The sequence below is a fragment of the Capsella rubella genome, unplaced genomic scaffold (assembly GCF_000375325.1).
Source record: "Capsella rubella cultivar Monte Gargano unplaced genomic scaffold, Caprub1_0 scaffold_7, whole genome shotgun sequence".
NCBI lineage: Eukaryota > Viridiplantae > Streptophyta > Magnoliopsida > Brassicales > Brassicaceae > Capsella > Capsella rubella.
In genome coordinates this window covers 12,517,233-12,535,591 of record NW_006238917.1, presented here as the reverse complement: position 1 = coordinate 12,535,591, position 18,359 = coordinate 12,517,233, and the positions used below count along the sequence as shown (strand labels likewise).

At 40.3% G+C, this 18,359-nt stretch overlaps 1 protein-coding gene and 1 non-coding gene across 2 annotated transcripts; one reads left to right on the top strand and one right to left on the bottom strand.

The window, feature by feature from the left end:
- Window positions 1–6,940: 6,940 nt before the first annotated feature.
- On the bottom strand, window positions 6,941–8,755 carry LOC111829417. Its single transcript, XM_023778510.1, has 3 exons — window positions 8,445–8,755; window positions 8,090–8,351; window positions 6,941–7,957 (listed from the first exon to the last, which is right to left on the bottom strand). Exons 1-3 carry the CDS (start codon window positions 8,753–8,755, stop codon window positions 6,941–6,943), a joined length of 1,590 nt encoding a protein of 529 aa, XP_023634278.1.
- Window positions 8,427–8,533, top strand: LOC111829796. Its single transcript, XR_002833152.1, has one exon. It is a non-coding gene; the product is annotated as a small nucleolar RNA R71 (small nucleolar RNA).
- Window positions 8,756–18,359: the final 9,604 nt, after the last annotated feature.

Sequence of the window (18,359 nt, the reverse complement as noted above, 5' to 3'; positions counted from 1 at the left end):
GGCGTAGCAATTACAGAACGGAGAATGCGTCGACGTTCTCTAACCGCCAGCTCGAGCATCTCTCCAATCTCCGAGCTGTCAGATTATCCAGGTCAATATCAACGAATCTGATCCTTCCCGAACAGTCGGCGTCGGAGCCATGCTAGAGGATCGTACCAAGCAAGAACTGGTAACCTTCCTACAAACGAGGTCGTCTACCTTCGCATGGTCAACTAGGGATATGATCGGAGTAGATCCCGAAGCAGTTTGCCACAAGCTCAACGTAGATCCCACTTTCAAGCCAGTTCGCCAGAAAAGACGCCGACTAGGCGCCGAGCGGGCCCAGGCGGTTCAAGATAAGGTGCAACGACTGTTGAATGCAGACCTTATCATGGAGGTGCAATATCCGGAATGGCTAGCAAACCCAGTTGTCGTGAAAAAGAAAAACGGCAAGTGGAGAACATGCGCAGATTTCATCGACCTGAATAAAGCGTGTCCCAAGGATTCTTTCCTGCTGCCACATATAGATCGCCTGGTGGAAGCAACTTCGGGAAACCAGTTGTTATCGTTTATGGACGCCTTCTCAGGTTACAACCAGATCATGATGCACATCGCCGACCGTGAAAAAACGTCTTTCATCACGGACAAGGGAACGTACTGCTACAAAGTCATGCCTTTTGTTTGAAAAATGCTGGAGCGACTTATCAGCGTCTTGTAAACCAAATGTTCGCCGACCTCTTAGGGCAAACGATGGAAGTATACATCGATGACATTTTGGCAAAGTCGTTAGTGGCAGAAGATCACGTCCGCCTTCTCAAGGAATGTTTTGACCTCCTCGAGGAGTATCGAATGAAGTTAAACCCAACGAAATGCACGTTTGGAGTGACATCCGGGGAGTTTCTGGGGTACATCGTCACTGAGCGAGGGATCGAGGCCAATCCGAAGCAGATAACAGCAGTATTGGAAGTCCCTTCTCCAACCAGCAAACGCGAAATTCAACGCCTGACATGTCGAATTCCAGCCCTCAATCGCTTTATCGCGAGGTCAACTGATAAGTGTCTCCCCTTTTATCAACTGCTCCGGGGAAATCAGGATTTTCACAGGGACGAACAGTGTGAAGCGACCTTTCAGGAATTGAAGTCGTATTTAACCAGCCATCCCATCTAAGTGAAGCTCCAGAACGGCGAGGTTCTGTACCTTTATGTATCGGTCTCTAGCTCAGCGGTGAGCGGCGCTTTAGTCCAAGACAATTGCAACGATCAGAAACCAATCTACTATGTCAGCAAATCCTTGAACGATGCCGAAACGCGTTATCCGACTCTAGAGAAGTTCGCGCTAGCTGTAATCGTCGCCACCCGGAAACTACGCCCATATTTCTAATCACATTCAATCGTCATCTACACCGATCAACCACTTCGGACGGTACTGCATAGCCCCATGCAATCGGGGAGGATGGCGAAATGGGCGATCGAGTTGAGCGAATACGACATCGAATATCGCTCTTGCCCCAGCCTGAAATCGCTGGTTCTGGCAAACTTCATCGTTGAACTCGCCCAAGAACTTTTAGACGATGCACCAAAAGTCAAAAGCTGGGTCCTCTACGTTGCGATCTTCTTGCAACCAAGGATCCGGAGTGGGAGTCCTGCTACGATCTTCAACGGGCGAGGTCCTAGAGCAATCGTGGAAACTCGGTTTTAAGGCATCCAACAACGAAGCCGAATATGAAGCTCTACTCGCGGGAATGAGAATCGCTAAAGGGATCGGGATAAAACATATCCAGTTGTTCTACGACTCGCAGCTAGTCGTCAACCAATTCAGCGGAGAATTCGAAACCAAGAACGAACGGATGAGCTCCTATCTAACGCTAGTCCGATCCGCTTCGGCAGAATTCGATAGCTTCTCCCTCACAAAGATTACATGTTGCGACAACACTTCGGCTGATGCGCTCGCCGCTTTAGCTTCGAGCGCGAACCCGGATCTAAGTCGAGCCATTCCCATCGATAGCATTGATGTACCAAGCATCGATCAGTCTCAGTTAATTAACCTCATCACAAACAAAATCGTCCAGATAGAAATCGATCCATCCGAAGACAATCTCGGCAACGAGGAAGACCGCCCTGTTGATTGGCGGGATGAGATCAAACTCTAGATACAAAGCGGCCACGTTCCCGCACAAGCCCGGAGGTTAAAAGCCTGATGTGCTAATTACATTCTTGTCAACAGAGAACTTCTCCGGCGAAGTTCTGATGGAACCTTCCTCACTTGCGCGGATCGAGACAAAAGCGAGAGGATCATGGGCGAGGTCCATGATGGAGACGACGGAAATCATTCGGGAGGACGCGCGTTAGCTCTAAAAATAAAAAAAGACGGCCATTTTTGGCCAACTATGCTCGCCGACTGCGAAGCATTTGCCCTAAGATGCGAAGCCTGCCAAAGGCACGCCCCCTTAAAACACGTACCTCCCGAGGTGCTCTCTCCCGTTACCGCCCCTTATCCCTTCATGCGGTGGGCCATGGATATCGTTGGACCATTTCCTTTATTCCGCAATAAGAGGTTCTTGCTAGTGCTAACCGATTTCTTTACTAAATGGGTCGAAGCGGAGTCCTTCAACCACGTCAAGTCGGCCGACGTAATCGGATTTATCTGGAAATACATTATCTGCCGGCATGGCATTCATTACGAGATCGTTACGGATAACGGCTCCTAGTTCACTTCCTATCTAACCAGGCGATTCTTCAGGAAATGGCACATAAAGCTCAGCACGTCAACCCCGCGATACCCTCAAGGAAACAGTCAAGCCGAGGCCACTAACAAAACCATTATTGATGGCATAAAAAAGAGGTTAGAACGCAAAAAGGGACTTTGGGCTGACGAGTTGGATGGCATGTTATGGTCACATCGCACAACACCGCGACGCGCGACAGGATTTTCATCCTTTGCCCTGGCATACGGTGTAGAAGCAATGGCGCCATCGACTCAAACCTATTCCTCTCGGCTCAAACCTAATACGTTCTCTTAAAGCTCAATCCCAAAAGGTCCTCCACTCAGAATTAAAACAAAGGCTTGAAGGAAAGGTTAAGGTTTTTAGGGTGTGGTTAACTGGTCAAGGTTATGACCAGCTACTTGGATCAACAAGAGAGCGGTAAAAAGAGGGAAAGAAGATCCAAGTATGTATACAAGGTATCCATGAGTTTAAAACAAATCACAACCAGATAATTATCAATTCAAGTTAAGGTTCTTATAAGTAAAGGATGGCATCATATCAAGCAAGCTTCAGTTTAGACTAGAATTCAAATCATGCGATCAAAGAATGGTGCGGTCTCATTTCAAGCTCAAATGAAAGCATTAAACAACTATGAACGAGGGCATTGGTGTTAAATCTAATGAAACAGAAAGTTCTTTGGTTATAATCATCATAATCCCCAATGCTAATGCAATGATGTAAATGCAATTACATGAACACTCTGTTTTTAAATGATTTTCTGAAATTTTTCAAATTTTTAGGGGTTTTTAATGCACATAGATGAATGCAAAACTAGATGCTAAAAATTCAAAATAAGAAAACAGAAAACATGTCAAATGCTATCATAAGCTCTCCCCCAAACTTAAATTACACAGTCCCTTGTGTAATAAAAATCTGAAGAAAGGCTTAGGATCAAAAAGAAATTTTAAAAATGCAAGGCTGTATTTACAAAGTTGAGGGTAATAGAATTACCTCTTCGGTGGTGGTTCAAGCCACGAGCTTATGACGTCGAGACCTGCTGCTACATGCTCGGTTTGGACATTTTCAGAGTCGACTGCGAGGTGATAGGCTGCCTCGACCGGGTGTGAAGAGCCGGCCCGATCGGGTGTGCGTCCGGGTGAGGTGCTCATGTCAGCTCCCGGTTCTCTTCTGGTTCTGAACAGACTCCTCCTTGGATCAAGTGAGGCTCTAGGCGGGCTAACTGGTAGGTTGGACTTGGTAGGTGTCCTGACTGATGCACTCTTTCCCAAACCACTACGCATGGCTGCAGTGGAGGTTGAACATCCGACCTTGTTCTAAAGCTCCTTGATATGTTCCCTCATATCCTTAACTGTTCCAGCAAGATCTTTCACAGTGTTCTTCAATGCTTTGATAGTCTTGCTTTGGAACTTGTTCCACTTCTGAAGGATGCTAATCTTTTTATGAGCTTCCTTTACCCCCCTTGACTACCTAGAGGACTCTTCCCACTCGTCAAAATAGAAGTCCTCTTCCTGCTCTTCCCTAGCAGGCTCTTCTTCTCTGATCTCAGGAGCATAGGTTTGTTGGGCTGGCTCGAAGCTAGGAACTGGATCTTGGACTGAGCTCGGGTCATATAAGGCTGAGACGGGTGGCCAAAATTCGATATTAGCACCCAATCTGATCTTTGTAAGCTCGGTGTTAGGCAACACCATTCTTGCTGCTCCAAGTGAAGGGTGGGTGAACTTATATAGATAAAACCCGTTGGGACGCTCGCTATCAAGGAAGTGCGTCCTTGTTCAAGTCTCAATGTCAATCCAGCGAGCATTGTAAACCTTCCCCCGTAATTCAACATCACAAGCTACCAATAGCGGGGTGACTAGTCCACCAATACTGAGCTCTCCTTGCACACCTCTCCTAACAGCCTTTAATACCCAATCCTTGCAGTACATCAGCTAGTCTAACAGATTCGAGACCATGCTACCATCCATTCTATCTCCTACTAGTTCTCTACCATCCCTAGTACTTGGCAATACACCACTCAATACTATATCTATGAGCTGGATCTCACTCTCGTTCACATTCCCGGTCTCCTTTCTAGCAAAAATCGTACTAGCCAAGGACTTATGGAAATACCTCAAAGCTGGATTTCGGATTTGGGCGCTCTTGGATTTCGAAGAGGTGTACTCCTTCCCATCTCCATTTGTTTTCCAAACAGACTTGATCTCCTCCTTATACACATCTTGGCTCATCCTACTTGCTTGCAAGAACCCATAGAGGTTCTCAACTTCTTTGAACGTGAGAGAATAGGCCCTTCACGCTGAAGGTGATGTATCCAAGGCAGTCATCTTAGTGGAAATCGGTTTCATCCTCGTAGAAATGGAGCTAAAGTGAAGCCAACACGTAGGACGTCTCCTCGTCGTAGGCTTCCAAGGTTTTGGACATGAATGAGCAAGACCGCTTCTCTGGAACAGAAACTCGACATCTCTTGCTATGCCCAGCTCCTTCATCGTTTGCCGCTGAGGATAGCGAGTTCCAACGAACTTTTGCTTCTTAAACATTGCATAAAGCTCTTCTGGAGGGGGCATGTTCTTGGTCTTCCTTGGAGCCACTACCCTTCTAGGCTCCATATCCACCATCGGTTCATCAACATCCTCTTATGCAGGTCTCTTCCCCATCGAAACTTCTTCTCTGGAAATCGGGTGGGTCTGACCCGATCGACTGGCCCAATCGGGTGATCGGGTTCGTGTTCGGGCTTCTCTTCTTCCGCTTCTGACCCGATCGAGTCCGGTTCCAGTGGCTTGGATTGCCAAGAAATTTCTTGCAATTTCTTCAGCAGATTGGCTGTGATGAGCTTCTCGTTGTGATCTTGAGAGCCTCTTCCTTCTGGGTTGGGGAATCCTTGAAGACATTCTTGTTTTCTGGGAATGAGAAACTCAAAACTCAAATTTAATAGGTTAGTAACCCAGAAAATAAGAACACCAAGAACAATCTTGAAAATAAACCCAGAAAATAAGAACACAAGGTTCAATTACACAAACAAACCCAGAAAATATGAAGAATCGAAAGCAAGTTTATCAACAAACCAGAGAATGAGAGGAACAAGGGGCAAATGAAATCAAACCCAGAAATTCTATCGACCAAGAATCTAGAGAGAAGGAAGAGAGAATTCTAGAGAGATAAATGAATTTTTAGCAAAATGAGGGAGTGAGAGAGGTTTTGGTCGAGTTTAGATGTTATAAAGAGGGTGAGAGGGGACAAAAATCTGAAAGAGGAGCGTTTTTGGTCGGGATTGGTTCAAAATTTGAATTTCAAATCGAGCTGACCATTGACCCGACTGTTACCTTTGACCCGATCAGACGGCTGAGATGAACCCGATCGGGTGGCTCAGATTGACTCGATCGGACGGTCGTGATTGACACGATCGAATCGCGTTGACCCGTCCGTGTGAGTGTTGACTCGACCGAATGGGCTTGTGAAATTGGGCTTTTAAGGCTCAAATTGACTCTTTCTTCCTCCTTCTGTTATCTTGGCCCAATAACACCTTTCTTCACTCACATTCAAACCTGAAAACACATCAAACTAGAAAGAACATCAAATTTTTTAAAAACTTAAAGAAATATGTACAAGGATACCTTTGGGACTTCCTCCCAAGTGAGCTTGTTTATAGTCGCTAAGCTTGACTTGGTATAACCCTCACGAAGTGTTTGAACAATGGAGAGGTTCAACCATTCTCTCCAATGCCAATGACCAATGTATCTGATACTTCTTCCTTGCAGCATGTCTTTTCTTGAAAGTAAATATCCTCTTTGCTTTCCTAGAAGTCAAGATGTCGTTCTTCTTCTTCAACATCACAATTTCCTCGGTCAATCCCTGAATAGTGGTTACTAGCCGCCTTAAGTCTTTCTTGAGAGTCTTGATCTCCTGGAGCTCAACACAAGTTGGAGAAGAGGTCAAGGTTTCTTCTATTCTGAACGTTGTACTTTGGTGCGGATACGCCATATTGATCTTCATCCTCGTCCCTCTAACAAGATCAAGAGTCATGACCCCCATTCTCATACCAATAACTGCACCTGCTGAGGCTAGAAATGGTTTTCCTAGAATTAGTTGATACTGAGGTTCCCTTTCCATCTCGAGAATCGGAAAATCAGTGGTAATCTTTACTCCTCCAACTTCAACAAGGAGATCCTCCAATACCCCTACGGGTTGCCTAGAGCTTCGGTCCGCCATCACAATCGTCAGGCTGCATGGTGTAAAGGGTGTCTAGCCCATCCCGTGAGCTATTGAGAGGGGCATCAAGCTAATCGAAGCGCCTGTGTCGCATAAACACTCGTTGAAGATCGTTGATCGGATTGAGCAGGGGAGTGTGAAAGCTCCAGGATCCCCAATCTTCTTGGAGAAATCAGAATCTTGAGAGGGTGGAATCCAACTCTTCCTTTGCTGCATCCTTTCCAATAGGACTTCTTTGAGAATCTCCCTGTAGGAGGGAAGGTTGGCGAAAGCATCCACCAAAGCCTTCAGCTGATCGTTCCGTGATAGTGAATCGAGAATGTGGTTATATTCTTCCTTGATTTCTGCCTTAGATTCTTCAGGGTAGAGTAGTCTTTGATTTGAAGGCTTGGGGCTGGTGGCTCTGATCGGGCGAAGAGGCTCGTCGGAACTTAATTCACACAACCTGTCAGACAAGCAGCGTACACGATATCGGGCTCGATCGGGTTCATGGTACCTTTGATCGGATCGGTCGAGTCTTTGGTAAACTCGATCGGGTTCACCATTGGAACGGTCGTGCCTGTTGTAGACTCGATCGGGTTCACCGTGTAGGGTACAAATTTGGGCTGAATCCTCCCCCTCTTGAACCTCACTGTCCTCAGTGATAATTGGGAATGGTTTTCCCAGAGTAATCGCATGAGCAGTAGCAAATTCTTTAGGGTTCATGATAGACTTTCCTGGGAGTTGGCCAGAAGATGTGGAGGGTTTGTTGCCTTCCAAGATAACTACCCTTTTGTTTAAAGAATCGAAATTTTGGTGGAGCTCCTGTATAGACTCACTCATCTCGTTGCGAAGCTCGGGTAACTGATTGGCGTGTTCCAGGTGGCTATTGTTCTGTGCTTGGAGAAGCTGATGTAGTGTTGTTTGAATATCTTGTTCTGGTTGCACATTAGTAGGGTGTTGTTGGAATCCTGGAGGGTGTGATATAGGTTGTTGATAAGAACCTTGGGACTGTTGTTGAGGTTGAAAAGCTTGTTTTTGATTAAAGCCAACATATGGCTTGTTCTGGAACTGTTGTTGTTGAGGCGTATAGACTTAATCCTGGGGGTTCGCGACGTTGGTGCTTCTATAAGAGAGATTCGGGTTGGGTTTGTGGTTGTTGTAACCCTTTTGGTAACCTCCTTGATTCTGGATATAGCTTACCTCCTCATTATTAGCACAATCACCATCATTAGGTTGGAAGGTCTCCTCCTCTCGAACAAAGTGCACATTCTTCTGCTGGTTCATCAAAAACTTATCGAGCTTGTCGTTAAGTGCCTTCATATCCCTCTTATACTTGTCCTCTTGGTCATTGTTGCCTCTAACGGTTCTGTCATAATCCTCGTTGTACGTGCCATCAGACTGAGCTAGGTTCTCCACAAGTTCCCAACTAGCTTCAACATCCTTGTTTAGAAAGTTTCCATTGCTAGCAGTATCGAGGAGTAGGCGAAACTTAGGTAGTATTCCTCGATAGAGAGTACTAAGCAGCGACTCATTGCTGAAGGCGTGATGAGGGCACTATGACTTATAGCTCTTGAATCGTTCCCATGCTTCATAAAATGTTTCGTTGTTGCGCTGAGAGAAGCTAGAGATATCATTCCTCAATCTGGCGGTTCTTGCATTGGAGAAGAATTTGGATAGGAATGCCTTCTTACACTCTTCCCATGTCGTGATTGAACCGGCTGGCAAGGACTTTTCCCATTGATGAGCCTTGTCGCCTAAGGAGAAAGGGAACAATCGCAGCTTGAACCCATCTTCGCTCACTCCATTGATTTTGGTTAAGCCACACATTCGATCGAACTCATCGAGGTGATCGAGTGGATCCTCCATTGATAATCCATGGAATTGATTTCCTTGTATCATTGAGATGAGGCTGCTTTTAATTTCGAAGTTATTGTTCTGGACTGTTGGCGGGACTATCCCTTGTCTAGTGGTAAGGTTTCGTGGTGCATCACCGGCTCCAATTAGGGTTGGGGCGCGTGGTTGAGGCTCTATTTCCACTTGTTGAGTGTTGTTGTCTGATGCTTGAATGCGTTGCTTTCTGAGTTGTCTTGGCAAGCGGTCAATGTTGTTGAGGTAATTGAGTAGGTGCTGGTTTCCCTTTGATCTGGTGTGCATGCAAGGTTACTCGATCAGAAACACGTGGTAGACTCCATCGGATCTGCAGTTGGCTCGGTCGAGTGCAGAGTGTAGCTCGGTCGAGTGCTGAGTGTAGCTCGGTCGAGTGCAGAGTGTAGCTCGGTCGAGTGTACCGGAAATGCAAGACAGACAAGTAGCAAAGGTAGCTCATTAATGTCAATCTACTCCTTAACAACCAATCTCTTGGGTAAGTAAATAGATCTCTGGTATTAGTTGATCAGACATTCCATTTGAACACTTTTTGAGTGCTGAAATGTCTAAGATCTAATCTTGCATGGTTAATGCTAAGATAGCATTAAGATCTCCTAATCCAGAAGGCATCTACCTAAATCTATACTTAAGCAACCCTAGAAACTAAGATTCCTCATCACCTAACCCATCCTATAAACCCTAGACAGACTACTCAGATCTGGAGTTCATCATGAAGAACACAAACCCATAAATCTTTGAATCTTGCATAACTAGATAGATAATGATCTAAGGAGCAAGATATTGTAAAGAAACAACTACAAATTCTCAATAGATCAAAAGATATAAAGATTACAAGTTTCTGGAAATGTTTGGTGGCTACAGAGAAAAACCCTAATGAAAACTCGATTTTAGCTTAATGACCCATGGGGTCTATTTATATTAAGGGCAGGAAGCCCTAAAACACAAAAAGACAAATTACAAAGTCGGTTTAAGGTGAGCTCGGTCGGGTGCTTTTTGGGCTCGTTCGGGTCCTCCCTCGGCTCGTCCGTGTTCAGCTTCCTCTTGTTAGTCCGGGTGCTCGGTCGTGCTTGCTTGGTTGGGTTGGACACACTCGATCGGGTCCATGCTTTGCGGTGTCCGGGTGTACCTTTTTTTGCTCTAAAATGCAGATGATATGCAAATCCCTATGATAAAGATCCTAGATGCGAAATATAATGCAAAGAGACTAGAAACTCTAAGAAGTAGAGACCTAGATATGCAAATAATGCACAAAACATATGCTTAAGAGTATAAAAATATAGGGTTATCAGCTACCCACGGATTTTTGCAAATTCAAACGGGACGAATGTAAACATTGCTCATGTCACATGTGGCTTTCACGGGGTAGAGTTTTTACTGGTAAAAACATCAAATACGTCCACTTTGACAATTTAGGTAATTCGTTTTGGCAAGTAAGATATTGTTGGCATTTATCCGATTTCATAGTTTAATAGTTTACTAAACATATAATTGATTACATTAGTTTAATATATGGATCTGTCTTCATATCGATCCAAATATTATGATGAAACCATTATTATTACAAACATTCCGAAATTTGATGAAATCAAATCGTTATAAATATAAGTTGTAAAGGTTATATCAAATAATTATATTCACAAATATATCCCCGCACGTATGTGCGGGTCCAAATCAAGTGTGGCTTTAAAGACAAAGACTTAAAAATTGTGTTGTCGACTTTTTTAGGGCCTTTTACAAAGTATATTAAGCCCAATTAAATCGCAAGTCCATTCATCAAATATACCTCTTCAATTTGGTGAGGATCCATGAAGGTGTGACCGGGTTAGAAGGGACACGCGGACCCCTTATGGGTCTGAAATTGATTTTAATGGTGTTACGATTTTAACCCTATCAATTTAGAAAAAAGCTCACCTTCATAAGAAATTGAAGGGTAGTTTTTGGAATTTTTTGGCAAAATTTTATGATTTTCAATTTTTTACTCTTTTAATATTAAGAAGATAACTATTTTAGATTTATACAGTTTATATATAACTATTTAAATTTATTTTTATTTTTGTTAATATAATTTAGTTAGGTTAAAGACGCAACTAAATCACGATTGTCTTATCGATTTACTTTTTTAATCGTATTAAATTATATTATTTTATATATTAACATATTTTCCAAATCTAATACCATAATGTTAACATATTTATCACTATCCGTATCATATATATCAAATTAACCCTTCTTACCATCAATATCACTGTCAATTTTAAATTCTAGAAAAACAATTTAGTAGAGATGTAACCGATCAAAGATCTTAGTCCAATAAAAACTTCATGCTCTATTTTCTAGAATCAAAATTTTTAAATATGAATAAATTTGCCTTCTAATTTTTTATAATGACCAAAAGGTTACTAAATAACTTATCTATACACAAAAAGGTCGAGATTGAAATTTAAAATTCAAAATTAATTAGGAATCACTGCTTAGATCACCCCGCTATTTGTAAACAAGTTCCCTAGCAGAACTAGTGTGAGGTGATCTCCATCAATTTGTCCAAACTTAGCTTCAGCTTGTTCTGCTTCTTTCTGAGCCTCTCTAGTCTCTAGGCTGAATAAAGCAATTCGGTACTACATAAATAAATGGTATATACAACAGAAGAGCTCTATGGACGAGGTCAGCAGATGCATAGAGACTGATACCATTAGCTTCATGACTCATGAGAGAGAATAACGGAGAAACTGCAACGAACACGGATACTTATCAATATGCAGACTCGAAACTAAAGACTGCTGATGATAACCTAACACTAATACTTAATTCGAAATGATAATCAATAATCATACAAGGTCAGAACACTCAGAACTGAGTTTGCAAAGTTTGATTATTATAATCACCAAGTGGCTCAAAATAGGAGCCTCAAAATAGTTTCAGAAGACGAGAAGCTAAAGATAGACAATGCTTAGTTAAGCAAGGTTCTGCAACTCCAACAACTTCCTACGCTTACCCGTAGTTTTAGTATCCAAAACAAGTCTATTACAGTTAGCTATTCTTTCTCTAGACATTAAACATCATGATCTCTAATCAAATCATTTCTAGTAATTACATATGATACTATTACATATGTTATTCCAAACATGCAATTCATATATTATACCTAACATATTCCCAAACCGTTAGAGTAACATATGATATATATATATATTTAAAAGGAGTATTTCGAACATAATCAAATGTTACATTTCATCTTTACAAAAATTAAGAATTAGAAAGAAAAACGAAGCCATGCTTATCCATTGAAATTGCTCTATTATGATTTTCTTATTTAATCAGTTTTATTGTATCTTAAAATTATGATTAGAAAAAAAATTCTGATTAGACCGGAATCAAACCATCAAGTATGTATGAAATAATAAAAATATTCTAATTTAGTGTTTTGTTGACAAAAAAAAAGACCGGTATCAAACCCGACCCGTATTCGAAATAATAAAAAATTTCTCACCAAAATAAGCATCATGTTATTAGGTTTCATGAGTTCATTTTTATTATTTGCTCTCTTCTCCTCTGTTTATTTCACTCTATTATTTCTATGGGGTTATGTAGCGTATGAATCCCTATACTCTTATATCATTTTTAACGTTAACAATCATCAATAACCAAATCAAAGTTACCAATATATCTTCATCTAAAGAAAAAAACAATAACTAAGAAATAAATAAGAAGCAATAAGGAAACATCTCCTCACCTTTGCTCATGATTGTGAGGAAGAGATCCGATATAGCAACCGCGGTGAACGAACGGGTATATATATATATGTCATAGAGAACTTGAAATGGGTTAAGCTCTCCAGCAAAGCTCAAAATGTTACCATGGCTACTACCATATATGATATATGCTCCAAGTTGTTGTGAATCCAAAGCTTACCTTCGTTGAACTTAGTAGATACTAAACATTTATTTATCTTGGTCCATATGTATATAGTACTAGCCTCAAATGGGTTTTTAAACTCCACATATCCATCTCAGATATGCATGCATCATTGTATCACTTATGTTGCTTTTATCCATGTAAACAGCTTTGTATCCTAAAATTACCATGTTTTCGATAGGTGTGACCAGGCCAAAGTGTCCGAATAAATCATATTCTCAAGTAGAAGGATAAAAATGAGGATAAGGAAGGAGGGATCTCAAGACATTGGCGTGAAATAGGATTAGCGATACAGTAGGTTATATTCTCGGTTATTGTATTAGCCAAACTGATCAATATAAAGCCTACATCCGTGTAAACCTCGAGTCTAACACGATGTTCCTTACTGTTCTCGAACTTATCGACTATGAAACAAGAGATGTACGATCCTAGAGATCGTGGAAGTCCCCAAATATTGTATCCAAAGTAAGCTATGACTTCTTTTGGAGAGTCCCTGCAAAGGCGTGACCATGAAGAATGCAAGTTTTTATGATGAGGCAGGAAAAGCTCGCAAAAAACTGAGATTTAAGAATTGATTTCTATTTCTTGCAAACCGATGCACAAGTAGTGATGCTCTTTAGTGTTAATCTCACTAATATGCTAAGCTGCATGGAATCGGAAGCGAAAGCGGAAGTGGAAGCGTTTGGAAGCGAGGAAGCATATTTTTTTATAAAATTAGAAAACGGGTACGCGTTGGAAGCGTTAATATATATATGTATCATAAATTTATTTTTAAATATCTTAAATTAATAAACATATATGTTAAGATATAAAATATTTACATAGTATCTACTAAATAAAGAACTAGGTTATAAATTTAATTTAATTTTATTAAACTGTACACGTTATCAAATGTCAACATACAAGAAAAGAATATATATATATATATATATATATATATATAGAGACGGAAAAGGGAAAAAAAATTAGAATTATAAACCCTTGTCAGATTGACTATCCTTTATTTTCCTTAAATACTAAAATTTCTTTAAAAAATAATTTTAAAAATCAAAAAGAAAAAAGCCAAGTCTGAATCGGAAAACCTAACAGTTTCTTCTTCTAATCTTCTTCTTAGTTTCTTCTTGCAGTCCGCCGCTGCACTTGACATTATATGTATCTTTGTTTATAATTTGTTATGAATCTACTTAGAATTAAACTATATATGGATACACGTTTAATTCATTAACAAGTGCTTTTGGCAAATCTTCGGACGCTTCCAATACCTCAACTTGTGCGCTTCCTCTATGATTCCAAACTCTTCTTTTTAGGAAACGCGGTTCCGGGCATTTCCGATTCCGCTTCCGCTTCTGAAGCGGGAATCAATGCTTGAGCCACGCTTCCGTGTAAGGTAGCTAATATGATTACCCAAAAGATCCTCTGTTAAGGAATCCATCTTCTTCTTCTTCTCCACTGACTCGACAATTTTATTATTGCAATTAGTTTACTGTGATATGTAATTTTTGTTCTCCGGTATTAACGGTAATATATATAGTATACAAGATTGTAGTCTTCTAAAGGCGTGACCTTCTCTTCTTTTCAGTTTGCTTTGCATCATTGAGTTCCTCCCCATCAAAAGCCATTTCTCATTTGTAAAAAAAGAACACACATATTTACTACTCTAGTTTCAAAGTCAAGAAAGAAAACCTTACATTATTGCTCTACTATTTAATTTATTAAGCTCTTTTTTGAAAAATCTTATTGTGGCACTTGTTGGAAAAATTTGGTTTTCCGTTGAATATAATTTTACATTCAAACAATTTGATGTTAAATATTCAACCATTAATATTAATTAAAAGTGTTTTGTTTCGAATTGAAAATTAAAACTAAAAAAACCCTACTTTCTTCCTAATGGCGACAACGGCGACGTGGATACTCTAGGGATATCCCGACAATGAGTTCGGTCGATCTGCAGGGAATTGAATGGTTGTTCTTCGGTTGGCTCGTGGGTATCTTCTGGTTTCAAAGATCGACGGATTTGGTGGATCGATTTGGTGATTCAAATCGAGAGAGGATCTGTCTTTCCTTGTCTTTTTGGAGTTTATTTGTGTAGAAGAAGAGATTTGAGAGATCCTATCTAACAGATTCAATTCAATATGGCCAATTAATCTATTGGGTGACTGGATCATCTCCTTTGATCTTTTGCGATTCATCTCGAGGATTTGGGGCCAATCAAGTAACCGGTGGTGTGGTTCTTGGAAGGTTGTAATTAAAGGCATTATTCGTTTGTTTGATTCTTCTCGAGACAACGGTGGCTATAAATGGTGGTCTCGGTACTTTTGTATCCCTCACAACTTTCTCGACTCTCTTAAGTTTATTTTTCTGGTTTTATCTTTTGGGGATTGCTTCCAATTTCGGTTTCTATTCATGTCGCAGTGCTCTCTTGAGAAAAATGGTGCCTCGGGGAAGAAGGTGGTGGAGCTGGGCCAGAAGTGGAAGGTTAAGGTGCCATTCTTCGACAATGCTGCTCTGATCGCCGGTTATTCCCAAAACCGTTATCGGTCGGTGCATGAATCCATGTAAACAGGACTTGAAGACACTACTCTTTATGCTTCCTCGCATTTGGCAGCTTGAAGACAAGGTCATGGTGGTTGATCTCGGTCTCGGGAGGTTTCAGTTTGATTTTGAGAGCGATGAAGACATAGAGGAGGTGTTCAAAATGGAGCCTTTCCATTTCGACCACTGGATGGTGTCGATGGTTCGATGGCAGCTATCTATGGACCCAACCTATCCCTCAGAGATCACATTCTGGATACGCGTCTTAGGTGTGCCTCTTCAGTATTGGGCGGATCCAACTTTCCGGTGTATCGGTGAAGAGTGGAGAGCTGGCCGGAAATGGCCATAAATGTCAAGTTTCCAAGATAACTTACCTCTTTTAGAACTAAAAAGTAGGTAAGATCTAGAATTTTGAACAAAGCTAACTCCTTTGGGGTTACTGAAAGGACCCAGCCAACCGGGTTAACCGTTTTTTTTTTAAAGCATGCAAACCGGGTTAACCCATTTCATTCAATCAACTAAACCAGTTATTCCGGTTCTAATCAATTTAAACCAATTAGACCACACCATTATATTAAACAAAACCAAACATCAATAACCAGCAGAAGACTTAACCAGAAATCCAATAAACAATTTCATTAACCAGCTTCAACCAAACATTATTCCAGAAACATAATCACCCTATCATGCTTCTAAATTCCAGTGTAACAGCGTAACAATTCCAACAATAATCCAAAACAACAACGAGCGCCTAGATCATCCTCCTTTCTTCGCTATGATTCCACGGATCACACTTTTCCTTTACCTGCATCACAAAAAAGAGATGCATAAGTATTCCAGAATACTTAGAGAGGCACTCATCCCAACTATTGGGCTATATACACAAGTAAAATCAATCATCATCAAGGAAAAATGAACAGAACAGCCAATTAATAACAACTAGCATCGCTGATGACGATCGGTGTCGATCGACACCCACCACTGGTGTCGATCGACACTCGCGGTCGACATCGAGCTCGACACTCGCGGTCGACATCGAGCTCGACACTCCGTTCGCGAGTCGCAACTATCCTCGCGGAACAAAACATTGGTGTCGAGCGACACCCACCACTGGTTTCAATCGACACTGACACTCTGCATCCCTCCAGCTGCGTTTTCTCAATGGATCTCCACTTCAAATCATCCTCGTGATATGAACGAGTCTTCAAGGGGTTTCACAGGGATCAATCAACACATAAACAGCCAAACAAGCAAAGAAATCAATCCAACAATCATAAAAACACCCAAAGCCTTGGTCATGCACTCACCTTTTACAAGATTGAACAGCAACGAAAACAAGGAAGAACAAGGAAAGATCTGACTCTTTTAACACCTCACAGCATGGATATAGCCTCTACTAGCCTTCAACCACCAAGATCAAGCCTCCAACTCACCAGAACGGCACTCAAAAGCTCCCAAAAGATTACTCATACTCTCTACTCTTTCTTCTTCTTTAGAAAACGACAAAAGCTCAATAATGAGGAAAACGGCGCACCTTTTAACCTTTAAGTCGCCCTAGGTTTCCCCCAAACCAATCCTAATTAAACCGAGGATTTAAAAATTAAACCGTCGAACTAAAAATTACTAGTGTTGATTGACACCCTTCCTTGGTGTCGATCGACACCATCCGGTTTTCCAGACACGTGCGTTACAGTTGCATCAAAACTAGTGCCTAAGAGAAATAAATATTTGGTTCCTAGAATCACATTTTTAATACTAATTAAATAGTAGTGTTAATATAACAAAGCATTTGTTATTTTATATACGTCTAAATTTTTTGTTAGTATACACGTATAAACTCTAAAATTACACTATGGCTTTGATTGGTTGCTGCTTTAGAGTTTTTCTACGACCATATTTTTTCCAATGCTACAAATTCACAGCAATCAAACTTTATAAATTTTGTATTTTCTTTTTTGATTTACGGCTAAAAGTTTTCTTTAATTATGTTTCTTTGGCTGTACAAAGCCATTTTTCCTAAAGCACATAATTTCAGCTTTCCAGAAAATTAATTCCTACAGCCCAAATACTACAGAAAAAAATATAAAGCAACAGTAGCTACCAATCAAGGCCTATATTTGTTAATTTTCCTCGAACCCCTTACGAATTTAAAGATATACCCTCTTTCAAAAACAATATACACATCTACATAGAACACCATTAATAAATCTTAACATAATAAGATTTAGATTATAAAAAAAAAAAAAATCCTTACCAAGTATATAATTAATTAAGAAGTTCGAGAGAAAAGGAATTTTTATGTTTCGTTTCACAACGATCAGGTTAACTATATTTTTAAGGATATTAAAAAAAAAAATTGTTTCTATTATTTCTTCATTGCAACGGTAACAAATATTATCTTTTCTAACAAGAGTTAAAGTTTATTTCCAAGACAAACTTATCGTTGGCAAATTTGACTCTATGTTGTATCATTTTTTTTTGTTTTTATACTTTTGAAAATGACGATGTCGTTATTCTTTGTTAACTTAAATTTAACAATATATCTAAAACGACCGGGTCCACAAAACTTAACTATTTTTAATAAATTATAACTTTCACTTTTAGTTAAAAAGCGAGATAATTTATATAAAATAATATTTATAAAAATACTTTGAAGTTTCTAAGTGTTAAATTTACAATACATGAAAACATGTTGAACTTTTACACTAAACTGACGGACTACGAACGGACTGGATGCTAGGTCTGGTTTGTTTTCATCATATTTAAATTTGACAATTAGATTTAATAAAAGGAAAAAAAGATTTGGTAAAAACTTTGATATTTAGTTTTAAATCATAAAACTACGAAGTAAGAAAGAAAAAAAAAATTGTATATTTTTTCTTGTCAACAGCTTTCATATAAGACTCAAATGAGCCAAGAGGAAGGAACATTGTTTGCATAAAGACAAAGTAGCGGTTCAGCACGCGCTTGGCGTGCTAACTTATCCGCCTTAAATTAGAACAACGAGGAGCTTTTACTAAAGAAAAAAAAAAGAAAACCCTTCCTTATATGCTTGAATCTCCTCTTGATATGTCGCGAATCCTGGCCATTCTGCTGGGGAAGACACCATCTCCACCAAATCTGAACAGTCTGTAATAAA